Source organism: Dendrobates tinctorius, unplaced genomic scaffold, assembly GCF_039654945.1.
Source record: "Dendrobates tinctorius isolate UK_male_01 unplaced genomic scaffold, ASM3965494v1 ptg000246l, whole genome shotgun sequence".
Lineage (NCBI taxonomy): Eukaryota > Metazoa > Chordata > Amphibia > Anura > Dendrobatidae > Dendrobates > Dendrobates tinctorius.
The window spans coordinates 4,973,148-4,994,124 of record NW_027361913.1 but is presented as its reverse complement, the minus strand read 5'-3'; the positions used below and the strand labels follow the sequence as shown (position 1 = coordinate 4,994,124).

General features: G+C 46.8%; 1 protein-coding gene across 3 annotated transcripts in view; it reads right to left on the bottom strand.

Annotated features, from left to right (window-relative positions):
* RAP1A (RAP1A, member of RAS oncogene family) overlaps window positions 1-20,977 on the bottom strand; it is a 94,467-nt gene that overhangs the window by 39,378 nt on the left and 34,112 nt on the right. The window contains exon 2 of one of the 3 annotated variants that reach the window (XM_073557279.1): window positions 20,241-20,299. The exons of 1 other annotated variant lie outside the window; for it this stretch is intronic. Coding sequence is in view for 1 of the 2 variants with exons in the window: in XM_073557278.1 (XP_073413379.1) it covers window positions 3,018-3,035 (18 nt within the window). In the remaining variant the exon portion in view is untranslated. Of the gene's footprint in view, window positions 1-3,017; window positions 3,051-20,240; window positions 20,300-20,977 lie in introns of those variants that run through there. One more of the 3 variants, XM_073557278.1, reaches the window with a different exon arrangement.

The window sequence follows — 20,977 nt, the reverse complement described above, 5'->3', positions numbered from 1 at the left end:
TCCAGGATTGGGGGGGGATGAGGGCTACCATGCATTCCAGGATTGGGGGGGGATGAGGGCTACCATGCATTCCAGGATTGGGGGGGGATGAGGGCTACCATGCATTCCAGGATTGTGGGGATGAGGGCTACCATGCATACCAGGATTGGGAGTATGAGGGCTACCATGCATTCCAGGATTGGGGGGGGATGAGGGCTACCATGCATTCCAGGATTGGGGGGGATGAGGGGTACTGTTATGAATGGGTCACCGAGGAGGAAAAAACACCACAAGCCAAGTCTCAGAAAACCAGAGAGGTTGGTAACTATGCAGATCCCTGATCTTACCACACAACTAGCAGCAGTCGTGGAGCGTACCTATGATGATCCTAGACGCCTCGTCACAACCGGAGAGCTACGTAAGCCTAAAGCAGGAAAAGAGGAAAACTAACTGCCCCAGAGCAGACTCCAAAGGAAAGACAGCCCCCCACATGTATTGACGGTGAAATAAGATGAAAACACAAACAAAAGGCAGAAAAATAGGCTGAGCAAACGATGGGGCTCGACTAACTGGAAAGGAAAGAGACTGTCTGCAATCGGCCAAAAACCCTACCAAAATAATATCCAACACTTCTGATAGCAAAATTAACCCTGAAGTCACTAGACTTCTCCCACTATATCAGCACTGAAATATTCTGAGACAGAGCAAAAAGAGGCCAATCTAATAAGGGACAAAAAGGCAAAACAGATAAATAGGAGTGGAAATTCAGCACAACCCCAGCAAGGGCTGGCTGACCACAAAAAACTGAATTGACCAACAAGAGTAAGTGTGAACAATAGCAAAAACAAACTTAACTTGAGAAGACTGGAACAGAGCTGATGTCCAAGACCTGAGAAGCAGACTGAATCACCAGCACCAGGATAGGGCGTCGGCTGTCTTATATCCAGTCTGATACTCCAGAGATCCAATCGTTATCCTCCTCATCAGGTGGCAGATCACTACCAATTAAACCAACCTCACTACCTCCTGTCACCACCAGAGGGAGAACGGAAGAACTCTCAACTGGTGGAGCAGCAGGGTACCATGCATACCAGGATAGGGGGTGAGGTGAGAGAAGGTTATGTGGTCAGATGAGTCCAAAATAGAACATTTTGGTATCCACTCCACTCGCCATGTTTGGAGAAAGAATGATGACTACAACCCCAAGAACACCATCCCAACCATGAAGCATAATGGGGAAAACCTACATTGGGGGTGCTTTTCTGCAAAGGGGAAGAAGGGAAAATGGACGGGGTCATGTATTGGAAGAGTTTGGCTAACATCCTCGTTCCCTCAGTAAGGCTAGTTTCACACTAGCGTTTATGAGCGCAGCGACGGCCTGCGCACGGCCGCCGCTAAGCCCCGCCTCCGCCGGTAGCTCGGCCCACCGGCGCATGACGCTGCATGCGCCCCCTATCTTTATCACACGGGGCGCAGGCAGTGCGCAGTATGCGTTTGGCGGCGCATGCGCCTTTTTGACGGTGTGCCGACGCAACCAAACTTCAGCAGGTTGCGTTTGGAGCAGGTCGGCGCACCGTCAAAAGGACGCATGCGCCGCCAAACGCATACTGCGCACGGCCTGCGCCCCCAGTGATAAAGATAGGGGACGCAGGACGCATGCAGAGGTGGGCGGAGCTACCGGCGGAGGCGCGGCAGGGGGCGGGGCTTAGCGGCGGCCGTGCGCAGGCCGTCGCTGCGCTCATAAACGCTAGTGTGAAACTAGCCTAAGGCTACTGTCACACTTCAGGTGTTTGCTGTCAATTGCAAACTGGCAGAGTGTAAAAAACGGATCTGTTTTGTTTTTGCAACAACCTGATGCAACCGGATCCGTTTTTTTTGGACGGATACGGCGCACTAGAAATTTAAAGGAACAGTGATCCAGAAAGATTTTTTTTTGCAGCCTGAAGGGTTATCATGCATGCCAGAGGAAATCTTCCGGGCATGCGCTAATAAAAGTGGTCTGGCACAGAAATAAAAACGTTACATATAACGTTTTTCCTGACGCCGCACCGTCACACTTTGCCATATCCGGCAAAAGCTAGCGGCACCGCCTATCCATGTGACCATATATCAATAAAAATGCTCGGTTCATAATATTATATATATATTATATACATACACACACAAATAAAAGTACACATATTTGGTATAGCCATGTCCAGAACGTCCCGACCTATAAAACTTCATGAATGTGCTTTTGAGCATTTGGAGGGGTGCAGTTTTAGAATGGTGTCAACACGGTGGATTTGCTATCATATAGACCCCTCAAAGTCACTTCAAATGTGAAGTGGTCCCAGAAAAAAAACAAAACTAGTTTTGTAAATTTTGTTGGAAAAATGCTAAACTGCTGGTCAACTTTAAACCCTAATAACTTCCTAAGAAAAAAAAAAAAAAAAAGGGTTTAAAAAAAAAAAAAAAAAAAAAATCGGGCTGATGTAAAGTAGACATGTGGGTAATATTATTTCTGAACTATTTTGTCAGATATATCCCTCTGATTTAAGAGCATAAGAATTCAAAGTTTGAAAATTGCTACATTTTCATCAAATTTCTGTTATTTTTCACAAATAAAATGTATTCAATATAATTGAGTTTATCACTATCATGAAGTACAATGTCACAAAAAAAAAAAAAACAACTGGTAAGAACAGTAAAAATTGGCTGCGTCATTAACTTGCAAACCACCTTGGGGGGGGGGGTTAAATGGGTCAACAAGCAGAACCAAAAAAACAAACAAAAATTACCTAATATCCTGTAATCAGTAAAGAAATCGTAATAGCACATGTAAATAACAGTTAACATGCTTTTGATTGATAAAAAAAAAAAAATAATGTAAAAACCATCCCACCACCCTAATCAGAATAGGGTTTTCTGATTTTTTTTTATTTTTAGGTTGTTTAGTTTTCGCTACATCTTGTTGTGGTGGGATGACTTGTGGGTTTTTTTGTCATGAAAACAATAACCAATTACCCCATGTTATTTGCATGTATTTATTTACTTACTTCAGGGTATTTGCTCATTTTGTTTAAATCTTAGGTTCAACATGCGTTTACCGTCGGGTCTCCTTTAAATGTGTACCCAAGAATGACATCAAAATGCGATTCCTAAAAATGAATTAAATTCTAAGAATTGTTGGGAAGAACCAATAGCCTCAAACTAAGTAAAGGGGTGAGGGATTAGTGCATTCATGAACTGTCCGGTTCCACAACACCAGGTAACACCCATTACTATGATATAAGAGTACAAACTACCCATGGTGAAATAATGCTGCACGTAATAAAAAGCTCCTATGTATATATATGGCTTTTAGGGATTTCTCAGAGGACTTGTCTCCTTTGCCAAGTTCCAATGCACTGTTGTTCCAAGTAATTCCTCCATGGCCGGGCTCCGCAAAATTATGTCTTTTTATGGCAATCTCCCTCCTTATAACGTCTGAGATCCTTACTTTCCCTTACTGCTCCCTCCCTGACAAATAAGGAGAATGACAAAGCCAGCAATAAACATCTTTGTTCCCATGTTTATTCTGCCTTCTTTATTCTATCAATCATGCTGGCAGATTTCAGATTCACTTGTAGTAATGGAATTGCCTGCCCCCTCCATAGCTGCAGTAAATTAGTATTAATCATGGGCACAGGAAAAATTATGGGGGAGAATGACATCTACAATATTTACAAATCTACGTTAGGGGTGGCTTTAGAAGGCAACTTATAGGGAATCTGTCATCACATTTATCCTAGCTAAACTATTCATATGGGCATACAGGCAGGGCTGTGGAGTCAGACTCCTCAACTCCACAGCCCTGCCTCCCTGCTGAGCGTGTACATAAAGTGCAGCACAGATTCAGCTCTACTAAAGCAAAGATCCTTAGATCAAGGACACAGGACAGACATTTATAGGACATCACTTTTACAAATTTTATGAAAAAAATATTCATCACATCCTGCACTGCTATACCTAATTATGTGTTTTAGGAGTCGGCCTATTTTATACCGACTCCACCAAAATGGACACGGACTCCGTAGTCCTGCATACAGGTTATAGACTGTTGGAAAAAAAAAAAAACATCCCTGTGTGCCTCATATCAGATGCCTTATTGCAAAATCATCTTTTATCACTTTATATACAGTGGGGAAATAAGTATTTCATGCACTGCCAATTTTGCAAGTTTTCCCACTCACTAAGAATTGAGGTCTGTAATTTTTCATCGTAGGTACATTTCAACTGTGAGGGACAAAATCTAAAAATGAAAACTAGAATCACATTGTAATGACCTTTTCATAATTAACTAGCATTTTATTGCATGAAATAGGTCTTAATATTTGATACAGAAACCTTTGTTTGCAAACACAGAGGTGGTGGGTTTCAGGTCAGGAGACTGGCTAGGCCAATCCAGGACCTTGAAATGCTTCTTATGGAGCCACTGCTTAGTTGCCCTGGCTGTGTGTTTCGAGTCATTGCCATGCTGGAAGGCCCAGCCATAAGACTTCTTCAACGCTCTTAGGCTACTTTCACACTTCTGGCTTTCTGAATCTGGCGCTATGCGGCAAAAATGTGCAAAACTGGATCTGGCGATATGTGGCGCCGGATCCGGTTTTATCTCCGTTGACGTACATTGTTGCCGCATTGCGCCGCCTGTACTGGCGGCGCATCTGGCTTTTGCCGGATACGGCAAAGTGTGACGGTGTGGCGTCAGGAAAAAAACGTTATATGTAACTTTTTCTGTGCCGGACCGCTTTATTAAATAGCGCATGCCCGGAAGATTTCCTCTGGCATGCATGCTAACCCTTCAGGCTGCAAAAAAAAACAAAAAAAAAAACAAAAAACAACTCTCTCTCTGGATCACTGTTCCTTTAAATTTCTAGCGCGCCGTATCAGTCCAAAAAAAACGGATCCGGTTGCATCAGGTTGTTGCAAAAACAAAGCAGATCCGTTTATTCACACTCTGCCGGTTTGCAACTGATGGCAAAAACCTGAAGTATGACAGTAGCCTTACTGAGGGAACGAGGATGTTAGCCAAAATCTTCCGATACATGACCCCATCCATTTTCCCTTCCTCCCCTTTGCAGAATAGCACCTCCAATGTAGGTTTTCCCCATTATGCTTCATGGTTGGGATGGTGTTCTAGTAATCTCTCCAAGCATGGCGAGTGGAGTGGATTCCAAAATGTTCTATTTGGACTCATCTGACCACATGACCTTCTCTCTTGCCGCCTCTGGATCATCCAGATGGTCATTGGCGAACTTCAAACAGACCTGGACATATGCTGGCGTGAGTAGGGGGGACATTACATGCCCTGTAGGATTTTAATGCATGATGGCGTAGTGTGTTATTAACAATGTTTGAGACTGTGGTCCCAGCTCTCTTCAGGTCACTGACCAGGTCTTCCCGAGTAAATCTGGGTCAATTTATGACATTTCTCAAAATCAGCCTTACCCCACGAGGCGAGATCTCGCATGGAGACACAGTCCAAGGAAGATTGACAGTTATTTTGTGTTTCTTCCATTTTCTAACAACTGTGCCAATAGTTGTTGCCTTCTCAGCAAGCTAAACTTGCGTATTGTCCTGTAGCCCATCCTGGCCTTGTGCAGATCTACAATTTTGTGCCTGGTGTCCTAAGACCGCTCTGGGAGAGGTTGCAGGGTGAGTGATTGAATGTGTGGACAGGTGTCTTTTATACAAGTAACACATTCAAAACAGGTGCAATTAATACATGTAATGAGTGCAGAGTAGGAGGGCTTCTTAAAGAAAAACTAACAGGTCAGTGAGGCAGAATTCTTGCTGGTTGGTAGGTGATCAAATACTCATTTCATGCAACAAAACGCAATTCAATTATTTAAAAATCATACAATGTAATTTTCAGTTTTTTATTCTTAGATTCAGTCTCACAGTTGAAGTGTACCTACGATAAAAATTACAGACCTCTCCATTCTTTGTAGGTGGGAAAACTTGCAAAATGAGCAGTGTATCAAAGACTTATTTTCCCCACTGTAAATGACCTCTTCCAGGCTATGGGGAGGCCGCTGCCTGGAAGATAACTCTGCCTCCAAAGATTATTTTACATGAATGGGGAGTTACCAGTGATGTGTAATGGACGCTTTCTGCTCTCACTGCAGAGCTGTGTGTGGTTATAACTGACATCGGCAGGCTCCTCTAAGATTCTACTTCACAGGCAGACGGTTGTAATATTGTTGCAATACAGTGGCGCTAAGAACTGCAAAAAATATGCTTGCAAGAAAACAATTTAATTTCTCCTGTTCTGTGTTAGTTACTTATTTGCCACTGGTAACTCGTCTTCTGGTGAAATAAGCTCTGGAGGCAGAGTTAGCTTCCAGGCAACATCCTCCCCACAGCCTGGAACATCTCATTTACATATAAGAAGAAAAAAAAAAAAAAAAAAAAAAAAAAAAAAAAAAAAAGATTTCTCTGGAATACGACATCAGATAGGAAGATTAATATAATGATCTCTGCTATGACCTGCATTCCAATATAGACATCTTAGGAGGGGTGAACCTGCTAACAGATTCCCTCTAAAAGGGATATTCCAAGGGGGAAATGCCTTAAAACGTTCCGATACAGAAGAAAAACTGAAAATACAGGATTTTTTTGGTTGCTTACCGTAAAATCTGTTTCTCAGAGCCTTCATTGGGGGACACAGAGACCATGGGTGTATGCTGCTGCCACTAGGAGGCTGACACTATGCACAAAAAAGGTTAGCTCCTCCTCCGCCGTATACACCCCACCAACCGGCAGGAAATTCCTCAGTTAGTGAGAAAGCAGTAGGAGAAGTAACGGAATAGATTTAAAACAGAACGAACAACTCAACTGTAACCAATCGACAAACATAAGAACAGGAGTTGTAGAACATGGGAGGGTGCTGTGTCCCCCAATGAAGGCTCCGAGAAACAGATTTTACGGTAAGCAACCCAAAAAATCCTGTTTTCTCGTTCGCCTTATTGGGGGACACAGAGACCATGGGACGTCCCAAAGCAGTCCCTGGGGTGGGAAACAAACTTCCATTAGGCCAGTGGACTCACCACCGCGGCCTGCAGAATCCTTCTACCTAGGCTGGCGTCCGCCGAAGCGTAGGTGTGGACCCTGTAGAATTTCACAAAAGTGTGAACCGAAGACCAGGTTGCAGCTTTGCAAAGCTGCAGCGCGGAAGCTCTGTGGCGCACCGCCCAGGAGGCACCCACCGCCCGGGTAGAGTGCGCTCTGATCCCTGAAGGAGCTGCATGATGCTTGACCCGGTATGCCTCCAAAATTGCCGATCTGATCCAGCGAGCAATAGTGGCCTTTGAGGCTGGGTGACCTTTCCTTGCACCGTCTGGAATGATAAACAGAGTCTGACTTCCGCAAGGAAGATGTCCTGGCTAGATAGACTCTCAATGCCCTGACCAGGTCCAGCTTGTTCAAGGATCGCTCCCGAGGATGAGCTGGGCTTGGGCAGAAGGATGGCAGAACAATGTCCTCATTGAGGTGAAACGAAGATACCACCTTCGGAAGGAAAGAGGGCGGAGGCCGCAGAACTACCTTGTCCTGATGAAGTACCAAAAAGGGAGAGCGGCAAGAAAGGGCCGCTAATTCTGACATACGTCGGATGGAAGTAATGGCCACCAGAAAGGCCACCTTCCAAGAAAGGAGGGCAAGGGAAACATCCCTGAGAGGTTCAAAAGGAGGACCTTGCAGAACCCCAAGAACGAACTTAAGATCCCAAGGATCCACGGGCGCTCGGTACGGAGGAACCGTGTGAGCCACACCCTGAAGAAAGGTTTTGACCTGGGGCCGGGAGGCCAGCGTCTTCTGAAATAAAATGGACAGTGCCGAAACTTGACCCTTCAAGGAACTGAGAGCAAGCCCCGCATCCAGCCCTGTCTGAAGAAACGCCAGAACAGAAGGAAGCGAAAAAAACATGGCCGCGATGTCATTGGCCTCACACCAGGAGAAATAGGCTTTCCAAGTACGGTAATAGATCTTGGAAGAGGAAGGCTTTCTGGCGCGGATCATGGTATGAATCACTCGATCAGAGAATCCTGCCCGTTTCAAAACCTCGGTCTCAACAGCCACGCCGTTAAATTGAGCGACCGAGAATGGGGGTGGCAAATCGGGCCTTGCGACAGATCTGCCCTGTCGGGAAGCTTCCAGGGGGCGTCCGCGAGAAGGTTGACAATGTCCGCGAACCAAGAACTTGTGGGCCAATTCGGGGCGATGAGGACGACTGGAATCCCTTCTGCCTTGAATTTCTTCAACAGCTTGGGAAGAAGAAGCAGGGGAGGGAACAGGTAGGGGAGCTCAAACTGTGACCAAGACCAAGGAACGGCCAGAGCGTCGGCGCCCACTGCCAGGGGGTCCCGAGACCTGGACACGAATTGTGGTACCTTCCTTTTGAGGCGAGATGCCATGAGGTCTACGTCCGGGGTTCCCCACCGACGGCAGAGCAGATGAAACACCTCCGGATGTAGGGACCATTCCCCTGCCGCGAGACCCTCGCGGCTTAGAAAATCGGCGGCCCAGTTGTCCACGCCGGGAATGTGAACCGCGGAAATTGTTGGAACAAAGGTCTCTGCCCATTGAAGAATTCTGGACACTTCCGCCAGGGCTGAGACACTCCGTGTCCCCCCTTGTCGGTTGATATACGCCACCGCTGTGGCATTGTCTGTTTGAATCCTGACAGGCAGGCCCTTGAGGCGCCGTTCCCAGTGGACGAGAGCCAGAAGGATCGCTCGTATCTCTAGGACATTGATCTGCAGAGCTGATTCCTGAGTCGACCATCGACCCTGAACAGTGTGATTGCGGAACACTGCACCCCAGCCGATGAGGCTGGCGTCCGTTGTGCCAATCTGGGAAGAAAGGACCGCCCCGAGAGAATGAGGGGAGACGTCAACCACCAGTTGAGAGACCGCTTGATCCGGCATGAAAGACGAACCAGACGATCCAGAGACAGAGCCGACCTGTTCCACCTGGACAAAATGGCCTGCTGGAGGGGCCTGGCGTGAAACTGGGCAAAGGGAACTGCCTCTATTGCTGCCACCATCTTCCCCAGAATCCTCATTGCTGTCCTGAGAGATGAAAACCGTGCGATCTGTAGTGATCGGACGCCCTGCTGCAGGGAAAGAATCTTGTCTTGTGGGAGAAATACCCTTGACCGACGAGTGTCGAAAAGAAGGCCCAGAAACACAAGGCGCTGAGTAGGGATCAGACAGGACTTTTTCAGGTTGACGATCCACCCAAAACTGGACAGGGTGTCTAGAACGATCGCCACACTTAGGCGGGCCTGATGAAAGGAGGGAGCCTTGATCAGAATATCGTCGAGATACAGAAAAAGAACAAGACCTCTGATCCTCAACAAGGCCATCAACGCCGCCATAATCTTCGTGAAGACCCTGGGAGCGGTGGCGAGCCCAAAAGGGAGCGCAACGAACTGATAATGTTTGTGGTGAATCGCAAACCACAGGAACTTCGGATGTCCGGGAAATATGGGCACGTGTAGATAGGCATCTTGGAAGTCTATGGAACACATGAATTCCTGCTCCTCCATGGAGGCAATCACCGAGCGAACCGACTCCATCCGGAAGTGGCGGAGGCGAACTCTCTTGTTGAGTAACTTGAGATCCAAGATGGGTCGAACCGCCCAGTCCTTTTTCGGCACCACAAACAGGTTTGAATAAAACCCTGTGAATCGTTCTGATTCGGGAACGAGCACAATCACCCCGGAGCTGAGGAGAGAGGCGATGGCCGAACCGAACCCCGGGATCAAGGCAGGATCCCGTGGCGGACGGGATTGGAAGAAGCGATCCCGTGGAAGAGAAACGAACTCTATTTTGTATCCTGTCGATACAACCTCTCTGACCCAAGCGTCCTCTACTGAGGCGAACCAGACGTCGCTGAAGAAAAGAAGTCGACCTCCCAATTGGAAGGGACCCACGGAAGACCGATGATAGTCATGCGGACGTAGACCGTCCAGATCTAGATCTGGGTGGTCTTCCCTGGGAAGAGTGGGACCGCCAGGACGGAGTGGGCCTGAAGGAGACCTTCTTTCTTTCCTGACGTGCTTGTGGCCTTTGCTGGTTGGAAGGGTTTTCCGCCGCATTGAAACGGCGGAAAGACCAAAAGGGACGGAACTGACGCCTTGGAGGAGGTCTGCGAGGCTTGGATTGGGGGAGAAGAGAACTCGTACCTCCGGTAGCATCCTTAATAATCTGGTCCAATTGGGACCCAAAGAGACGCACTCCTTGAAAAGGCAGATTAGTCAGAGACTTTTTAGAGGACAAGTCCGCCTGCCAGGCCTTGAGCCAAATTGTACGTCGGATTGCCACGATATTGCTTGACGCCTGAACCGCGCAAGATGCGGCATCCAAGGAAGCAGAAAGCAGATAATCCCCCGCATGGGAAATCTGATTGGCGAGATCGGCCAAATGCTCCGGTTGTGCCTTATCCAGAATGCCCTGCCGAAGGTCCTCTGCCCAAGCGGATATAGCCTTTGCTGCCCAAGATGAAGCAAAGACTGGACATACCGCCGCAGATGCCGCCTCGAAGGCAGACTTTGCTAGGGATTCTATGATTCTGTCATTAGAATCTTTTAGAGACGCTACACCCAACAGCGGAAGAACAGTATTATTAGAGAGTCTGCATACGGGAGGGTCCACTGAAGGAGAAGCGGCCCAGTTGTCCGTGAGCTCTTTAGCGAACGGATACAGCACGCCGAGACGCTTTCCTCTTTGAAAGCATCTAGTCGGATCTTCCCTTTCCTTGGTAAAAATCTTCCCAAACTCGGAATGAAAGGGAAACACCCTGGAAGGTGTTTCCGCCCGTCTGAACGAAACCTCCTGATCTGAGGATTTCGCAGGGGCGTCAGTGATGTCGAAGGTATGGTGAATCGCGGCAATGAGGTTCTGCACCGTAACCTTCATGTTCGCATCCTGATCCGAATCCAGCTCTAAGACCCCTTCAGATTCCGAAAGCGCTTCACCTGACTCGGGAGAGGAGGCCCGAGAGGGAGACTGCTGGGGAGTATGGGGTGAGGTAGGGCGAGGAGAGGACTCCGCCTGGAGATCCTGCCTGGGTCTCTTGCAACTGACACTGGCTGGCTCAGATGGGACGTCCTGGGACGTGCTAGGTCCCGCAGAAGCTCCCAAGGGCAACTTATCCAGAACGGCTACTAGGGACTGAGACACCTTGGTGAGGTCTGCCACTCACCCCTGGGGCTATGGATGGCTCCTGAGCGGCGTCGGGCTGGATTGGATTGCTACAGTCCAGGCAGAGGGGAGAGGACTGACCTGAGGGAAGTTTGCGGTTGCACGAAGAACATGCGAAGAACTTGACTAGGGTGCAGGGGAGGGCCGAAGAGCGGGTACGATCAGCCTTAGGGATAGACATTGTGAAAAACCTGAGGTAGTGCCGGAAGGTTGGGGGACAGAGGGCGGAGAAGGGTCAGTCTGCCGTGCAGAGCTACTCACGGTCCGGTGTCCCCAAAAGCGATGCTGCTCGACCTGTCCGGGGATGCAGATCAGGGAGAAGTCCGGCTGGCCGTCCCAAAGAGGCAAAAAGCTGCTTGCAGAAACTGCTCAGGGGCTGGGGAGCCTCTCCAGCTGCGTCCGGCTGGCAGGCTGTGAAGATGGCGCCTGCCTGTAGAAAAGCGTGGGTCCCGGGGAAGGGCGGAGCTCCTCGCAGGGTTAATAATTGCTGCCCTCTAGCCATAATATGCTGGGCAGGAGAGGGAAAGGCGGGGGGAGGGCCTGGGGAGAGCGGGAGTGAAGCCCGCTTAGTAGAAAGGGGCGGGGGGCGTGGCCGCGACGCTGCGGTAGGCCCGAACACAAGCCGGGGCCTAAATTAGTTGCGGCGGCCGCCTGTCAGCAGGGGGTCGGCGCGGAAGACGCGTCGCAACACCGGGCCACGTCCCTGCCCAGAACTGCCCGACTCCAGCGCTACCCCTGCCGAAATGAAAAAAAGGGGGGGAAGCGCAGAACGAGGCCCGTGAAGACCCGGGGCCTGCATGGATGCGGTGACCGTGGGGGGATGCGGGGCGTGCAGGGACCCTAACGTGGTCCCCCTGGCGACCGCTCCAAGAGAAAACGCCGGGGGAAGACTGACATACTCACCCAGGCAGGGGGCCTTACAATAAAGGTACCTGAAAATCCCACGCTGTCTGTCTCTATGAAATCCGCGCCTTATCCAACCTTCAGGCTCTGGTAGGCGAGAGGGTGGGAGGCGGGGGGCAAGGACCGTCCGTGCGGCTGGCACTTACTTGTGCGAGGCTCCTGGTCCTGCTGCGGAGACCTATGAGGATACGGGGTGGCAGTACACGCCGTACTCATAGTCTCTTTGTGGGAGTACGGATGTGACTGTTCACTCCGTATCCCTCCGGACCCTGCAAAGAAACGACGCACACTGAGGTAGATATGGGTCTAATAAAAGACCCGTGTCCACCTCCTACTGACACTAAGCTAAACTGAGGAATTTCCTACCGGTCGGTGGGGTGTATACGGCGGAGGAGGAGCTAACCTTTTTTGTGCATAGTGTCAGCCTCCTAGTGGCAGCAGCATACACCCATGGTCTCTGTGTCCCCCAATAAGGCGAACGAGAAAAGCCCCTTATAAAATCAGAATTGGAGGGGGCTTCCCAGAGGTGACATTGATCATTAAGGAGAATATGATGGACGATTTTACGACTGAAACCAATGCTACGGCTGTACAGGTTCTTGCACAACATAATAGCTATTGAACCCATTCTACACCCAGGTTGCGTGAATTTTTATTGGTACATTTATACAGTGTCTTCAATAAAACGACGCTGCAGATTGTGGTATGCACACGCGCTGACTCCGGCGCTATGTTATTTAGTGTACTACAACGCACGCACGCGCCAGTCATAGGGATAATGGCGACGGACGTCAAATGTGCACTGCTTTGTTGATGTAGTATTGTAGGACAATTCAATAAAAATGGAGCCGGAGTCAACGCGTCCGCATCCTGCGATATCCGGCGCCATTTTGTTGAACACACTGTCGCTGCGAATTCGAATACAGTGTCTTCGATACCATAGTGCGGTATGCTCACATACTGACTCCAGCACCACACTGCACAGGCGCCCTCTATCCCAACTTTGGATAGAAGGAAGTGTCCACTATTATATACAAGATGTAACCCCCAAGGATAGTCACTTTGCTTGTACTTCTAGGCTTCTTCTCAACACGAGAATTGGCAATTTGTGATCTGTTCATGAGAACAATCTGTCACTGTTCACATCTAGAGCATTGTTCTCGTTTCTGAGCACTCCTACACTACATTTTCCAACAAATGGTGCAGAAACACAGGACAAACCATTTCTGTGTCTGTAGTATAACAATACTCGCCTCTATCCAAACTACCTAATACGCCCTAGCTTAACCCCTTCAGGAACAGGTAATTTTCATTTATTTTCTTCATCGAGCCATAACAGGTTTTTAATCTCTCTTTCCCCGAGTCTTGCAACTTTAATTTCCAGCAGTAGAACTGCACGTTTTTTTTTTTGTTTTTTTTTACATGTGACATGCATTTTTTTTTTTTTTTTTTACTGATGCCATTTTGGAGTACGTACAATGTTTTGACTACTTTTTATTGTATTTTTTTGTGAAATGTGCAGCAACCAGAAAAATGTAATTCTAAAATTTAGGGTTTTGCCTGTTTACAGTGTTCGCTATGAGAATTAATTTCATGTTTTAAATGACAGATCCATTTAATATTGTGTGCACAATTAATAGCTGAGTGTTTTGACCATATCACTTTTAAGCAAATTTTTCGACTGAAAGCTGCATAAGAATCTCAACACCCTTTATCAAGAAGTGAAGAATTACGCAGCCTTTTTTCCTCATGCAAAGTGGGCAAATGGTTACAGGTCTTCTAAAATGATGCAGCACTCCTGATATTGCGAAGGTATTGGGGCGTGATGACAGAACCATCAAAGTGTTGCTGCAAATAGTCGCAACGGGGTCGCAAAAATAGTATTGAGAAAAAAAAAAAAGATTTGAGAAGGATCGAAGGTGAAGTGACCAGAAGCCAGTTATCTTCCAGCACTATCATAACTGAGGACTACAACATACCTGTAGTGCTCAGAAGTAACACATGTTCAGTGCCAAGAGACATGGCCGTGGTAAGGGAGGCTGAAACCCACAGAAGTTGAAACATCAAGACTGGGACAAGTAATATCTGAAGACAGATTTTTCAGTTGTTTTATGGACTGATCAGATGAGAGTGACTCTAGTCGAACCAGCTGGATGGACCCGTGGCTGGATCAGTAATGGGCACAGACCTCCACATTGACACAGACGCCTGGTGGGGTACTCTTCTGGGCTGTTATTATTAACGATGAGCTATTTGGACCTTTTCAGGTTGAAGATAAACTGAAAATCAACTCTCAAACCTACTGCCAGCTTTTAAATAGACACTTTCTTCAATCAGAAGCGCAGGAAGAAATTGGCATCTTTCAAGAAAACTAATTTTTATGCAGGACAATGCTTCATTGCATGCATCGAAGTCTCCACTGCTTGGCTAGCCAGTAAAGGCCTTAATCTCTTCAAGACCTTGCAAATTTTTTTTTTTTTTTTCACGTTTTAATTTTTTGCTCCTCTTCTTCCCAGAGCCATAACTTTTTATTCCGCCAATAAGGTCATGTGAGGGCTTGTTTTATTGCGGGACGAGTTGTACATTTGAACAACTCCATTGCTTTTACCATATAGCAAAAAAAAAAAAAAAAAGTGCAATTCTACACGTTTGTTTCTAAATGCTAAAACTGAACTGCCATCACGATTCTTGAGGTCAGTATGAGTAAGGCCAGTTTCACATTTGTGCTTTATAGCGCTGCGACGGCCTGCGCACGGCCGCCGATAAGCCCCGCCCCCCATCCGGTCATCGCCGCCTACTAGCGCACATGGGCGCTTGCGATCTGCGCACCTTATCTTTAGCATAGGGTGCGCAAATCGTGCGCTGGCCGTGCGCTAGCAGGATTTTGCCGTGCGCCGCACACTTTTGAAGGTGCGCCGAAAGCAGCATGTTGCATTTCGGCGTGCACGGCGCACCTTCAAAAGTGCGCAGCGCACGGCAAAATCCTGCTAGCGCACGGCCAGCGCACCCTATGCTAAAGATAGGGTGCGCAGATCGCAAGCGCCCATGTGCGCTAGTAGGCGGCGATGACCGGATGAGGCGGGCAGGGAGCGGGGCTTAGCAGTGGCCGTGCGCAGCGCTATAAAGCGCAAATGTGAAACCGGCCTAAGTAAACACCCAACATGTATAGGTTATGTTTAAAGTTGTGGAAAAAAATAAAATTATATAAAGTTAGCATATAAAAACTCTGGCATCCACATTTTTCGGGATTTGGGTGGGGGCTTATTTTTTGTGCCGAGCTGACGTCTTTATCGATACCATTTCAGGGTAGATACAATCTTTTGATTGCCTGTTATTTCAATGTTGCATGACCAAAGAAAAATTCTGGAGCGGATTTTTCTTTGCATTAGTTTTTGAAAGATCAGACTTTATGCTTTAACCCCTTCACCCCCAAGGGTAGTTTGCACGTTCATGACCGGGCCAATTTTTAAAATTCTGACCACTGTCCCTTTATGAGGTAATAACTCTGAAACGCTTCCATGGATCCCGATGATTCTGACATTGTTTTCTCGTGACATATTGTACTTCATGTTAGTGGTAAAATTTTCAAATAACTTGTGTTTGTGAAAAAAACGGAAATTTGGCGAAAATTTCGCAATTTTCCAACTTTGAATTTTTATGCCCTTAAATCACAGAGATACGGTACACAAAAAACTTAATAAGTAACATTTCCCACATGTTTACTTTACATCAGCACAATTTTGGAACCAAAATTTTTTTTGGTTAGGAAGTTATAAGGGTTAAAAATTTGACTAGCGAGTTCTCATTTTTGCAGCACCATTTTATTTTTACGGACCACATCACATTTGAAGCCACTTTGAGGGGTCTATATGATAGAAAATACCCAAAAGTGACACCATTCTAAAAACTGCACCCCTTAAGGTGCTCAAAACCACATTCTAGAAGTTTATTAACCCTTTAGGTGCGTCACAGGAATTTTTTGAATATTTAAAAAAAAACAAAAAAAAAAAAAACACAAACATCTAACTTTCTTCACAAAAAAAATACTTCAGGTTCAATTTTTTTTTATTTTAACAGGGGTAACAAGAGAAATTGGACTGCAAAAGTTATTGTCCTGAGTACGCTGGTACCTGATATGTGGGGGGGGGGGGGGACCACTGTTTCGGCACATGGCAGAGCTCAGAAGGGAAGGAGCGCCGTTTGACTTTTTCAATGCAAAATTGGCTGGAATTCAGATCGGACGCCATGTCATGTTTGGAGAGCCCCTGATGTACCTAAACAGTGGAAACCCCCCACAAGTGACCCCATTTTGGAAACAAACTAGACCCCCCCAAGGAAATTATCTAGATATGTGGTGAGAACTTTGAACCCCCAAGGGCTTCACAGAAGTTTATAACATACAGCCGTACAATAAAAAAAATCATTTTTTCCACAAAAATGATCTTTTCACCCTCAATTCTTATTTTTCCAAGGGTAAAAGGACCCTAAATGTTATTGTGCAATTTGTCCTGAGTACGCCGATACCCCACATGTAGGGGTAAACCACTATTTGGGCGCATGGCAGAGCTCGGAAGGGAAGCAGCGCCATTTGACGTTTTTGGCTGGAATTGAGATCTGACACCATGTCGCGTTTGGAAAGCCCCTGATGTACCAAAATAGTGGAAACCCCCAACAAATTACACCATTTTGGAAACTAGACCCCCCAAGGAACTTATCTAGATGTGTGGTGAGTAGAGTTGAGCGACTTTGGTCGGATCGGGTTTCGTGAAACCCGAATGAAACAAAATAAGTTTCAGATGAAACTCGTCCGACTAGAGCAAAAAAAGTCGGAGTTTCGTCCGACTTTTATTTCCCATTGACTTGCATTGGGGTCGGGTTTCGGACGAAACTCCGACTTTGTTTTGCTCTAGTCGGACGAGTTTCATCTGAAACTTATTTTGTTTCATTCGGGTTTCACGAAACCCGTTCCGACCAAAGTCGCTCAACTCTAGTGGTGAGCACTTTGACCCCTCCAGTGCTTCACAGAAGTTTATAACGCCCGGGCGTGAAAATAAAAAAATCGTATTTTTTCCACAAACATCATCTTTTAGTCACCAATTTTTTTTTATTTTCCCAAGGGTACCAGGAGAAATTGGACCCCAAAAGTTGTTGCCCAATTTGTCCGGAGTACGCTGACACCCCATATGTGGGAGAAAACTACTGTATGGGCACACGTCGGGGCTCGGAAGGGAAGTAGTGACGTTTTGGAATGCAGACTTTGATGGAATGGTCTGCGGGTGTCATGTTGCCTTTGGAGAGCCCCTAATGTACCTAAACTATTGAAACTCCTCACAAGTGACCACATTTTGGACACTAGACCCCCCAAGTAACTTATCTAGATGTGTGGTGAGCACTTTGAACCCCCCAAGTGCTTCACAGAAGTTTATAACGCCCGGGCGTGAAAATAAAAAAAATCATTTTTTCCACAAAAATGATATTTTTGCCCCCAATTTTTTATTTTCCTAAGGGTAACAGGAGAAATTGGACCTCAAAAGTTGTTTTGCAATTTGTCCTGAGTAGGGGGTAAACCACTGTCTGGGCGCATGGCAGAGCTTGGAAGGGAAGGAGCACCATTTGACTTTTTCAACTCAGAATTGGCTGGAATTGAGATCAGACGCCATGTTGCATTTGGAGAGCACCTGATGTGCCCAAACAGTGGAAACCCCCAATTCTAACTCCAACACACCCCTAACCGTAATCTCAGCCCTAACCCTAGCCCTAACGGGAAAATGGAAATAAATACATTTTCTTTTAATTTTATTTTTCCCTTAGTAAGGGGGTGATAACGGGGGGTTTGATTTACTATTTATGGCGGTTTTTATGTTTGGCAGCTGTCATACGCTAAAAGACGCTTTATATTGTAAAAATAGTTTTTGCTTCGCCACATATTGAGAGCTATAATTTTTCTGTATTTTGACCCACCGAGTCATGTGAGGTCTTATTTTTTGCGGGACGAGTTGACGTTTTTATTGGTACCATTTTTGGGCAAGTGACATTTTTTGATCGCTTTTTATTCCGATTTTTTACACCGTTCCGCGTGCGGTAAAATTGATAAAGCGGTTTTATTCTTCGGGTCAGTACGGTTACAGTGATACCTCATTTAGGTTTTTTTATGTTTTGTCGGTTTTATGCAATGAAAACTATTTTATATAATTTTTTTTGCATCGCTTTATTCTGCGAGCTATAACTTTTATTTTTTCTCTGATGACGCTGTGTGGCGGCTTGTTTTTTGCGGGACAAGATGACGTTTTCAGCGGTACCAAGGATATTTATATGCGTCTTTTTGATCGCGCGTTATTGCACTTTGTTTGGCGGTATGATAAATAATTTTTTGCTTCGTTTTTTATTTTTATATTTTAAGGGGTTCACTAGAGGGGTTAACTAATGGGACAGTTTTATAGGGCAGGTCGTTACGGACGCGGCGATACCCAATATGGATACTTTGTTTTTTTTGTTTACAAAAAATAGATTAGGGGAATTTTTTTTTTCTCTTTTCTAATTTGGCGATTTTTTAAAAATTATTTTAACACTTTTTTTTAACTTTATTACATAGTCCCAGGTGGGACACCACTGTCCTGTGACAGATCAGCGATCTGTCACATCACAGGCACTGCTGCAGACTTCCTCATGCCTGCGCTTTGCAGGCACTGAAGAAGCCAGCTCCCTGCAGGCCCCCCGTCGCCATCTTGGATTCAGGGGCCTGCAAGGAAGGAGCCCCCCCCGCAGCAGCGCTGCACATTGCACTGCCGTGGGGGGCTCAGCGAAGCACGGAGGGAGCCCCCTCCCTCCTGATGCTTGCCTTTAACCCCCGGTACACCGCGATCATGTTTGATCGCGGTGTGCAAGGGGTTAACGTATCAGGGCGGTCCGTGACCACCCGACACATTGTGCCGGGTGTCAGCTGTGATAATCAGCTGACGCCCGGCCGCGATCAGCGGCGCTCACCACGTGGGAGCCGCTGATCGCTGAGACGTACTATCCCGTCCATGGGCATAGGGGCCCGGGTCCCATGGACGGGATAGTACGTCTGATGTCAGAAAGGGGTTAATAGTCAACTAGGAGACTTGAAGCTGCACTCATCCGAATGCCTGAGCTACACATAGCAGGGCTGAACTGCAGCAGAAATCGCCATCTCCTCTCTTCAGCAGACCTGGGGCGCTGATAGCCAGGTCTTATGATACGCTTCTAGCGCACTCGGGTTAAATGCTGCTATCAGTGATTGACATGTAACACGGCTGTTAGGGGCCGCCCTCCTGCTTGCTTCATGGCTCCCTGGCATTGCGCTCCTGCGCAGGCGTACTGATCTGCCCTGTTGAGGGCAGAGGAAATTCCTGCAGTGCGCAGGCGCTGGGCCTCTCTGACCTTTCCCGGTGCCTGCATATTGCAGTACTTTGCTCTGCCCTTCACTTCAAGAAACTGACAGACTCCATAGATGGGAAACATAACTTACTGAAAAGACAGGTGGCTATAATGGTCACTGATACAGATACACACACTTTTTAAATGCAGAAATGTATTTTGTACATTTTGAGTTGGTTATTCTCACTTTATCAGATGAAAAACTATTGAGATGGGAAAATTAACGTTTTCTTTTAGTTACACAATTCTGCACACATATATTCTGCCAAGGGGTTAAGACACAAGGATTGGCATGTTTTACCTATAGTAATCTAATCTACATCTATAGAAAAACATTCAATTATTTGGGCATGGTTTATCAGTGTCTGATGAAATACCCAGGGCTCCAGACAACAAGGTTGGAAATGTGACCAAAGTCTTTCAACAGACCTAATTTGCAACTGCAGCAGTTGCTTCCTACACGGTTAATATCAAGCAGTAGTTAAGATATAGAGAAGCATGCCAGTAGCCCTGCGATAACTGCTCTGTAGGAAGACGAGGCACACAGGGAACCGACGCACAGAGCGCTACCAGTGTGTATAGTGTCGCATACTGTTTCAAGTGTTCAGGAGAATAAAAATGTATAATAAAACCCTATGCAAGTAGGCTACGAGGGTTGTTTTTTTTTTTTTAATGGGAGAGTGTGGAGAAGGACTCCTGCCACATGGTTCAGTGAAACAACAGAAAACTTACTTGCTATCCTGACCATGTAAACCGTTTCTGATCCTTGTTTTTGGAATAGCGTCCAACACCTACAAAACATAAAAAAAAAAAAGTTACATTGGTGACTAATTGTATGTTCACAAGTAACACATTATGAACATAAGGATGAGTGACCTCATGGAGATCAACATCCAACACTGCGGAGACACCATCACATGTTTCTCAACGCAGTGATCTAGAGCAATGCCCCCATCCCTTATGGGAAATATGCAAAAGCATGTAAATCAACAGCCGCGGAGACACCATCACATGTTTCTCAACGCAAGCAATGACTAGCCAGGTCTTTCCCCGGGAAGGAACAACCACGGGAAGGGCAGTCTCCAATGAAGGAAACCACCTATGCCAAAACATGGTATCCATCCACAGACAGCTGTTTCGGGGTATTGCCCCTCATCAGTGTGGAGTAGGAAACTGGCTAGTAGGAGCAATGCCTAGTGAAAGGCTATGAACATAAGGATGAGTGACCTCATGGAGATCAACATCCAACACTGCGGAGACACCATCACATGTTTCTCAACGCAGTGATCTAGAGCAATGCCCCCAGTTTCCTACTCCACACTGATGAGGGGCAATACCCCGAAACAGCTGTCTGTGGATGGATACCATGTTTTGGCATAGGTGGTTTCCTTCATTGGAGACTGCCCTTCCCGTGGTTGTTCCTTCCCGGGGAAAGACCTGGCTAGTCATTGCTTGCGTTGAGAAACATG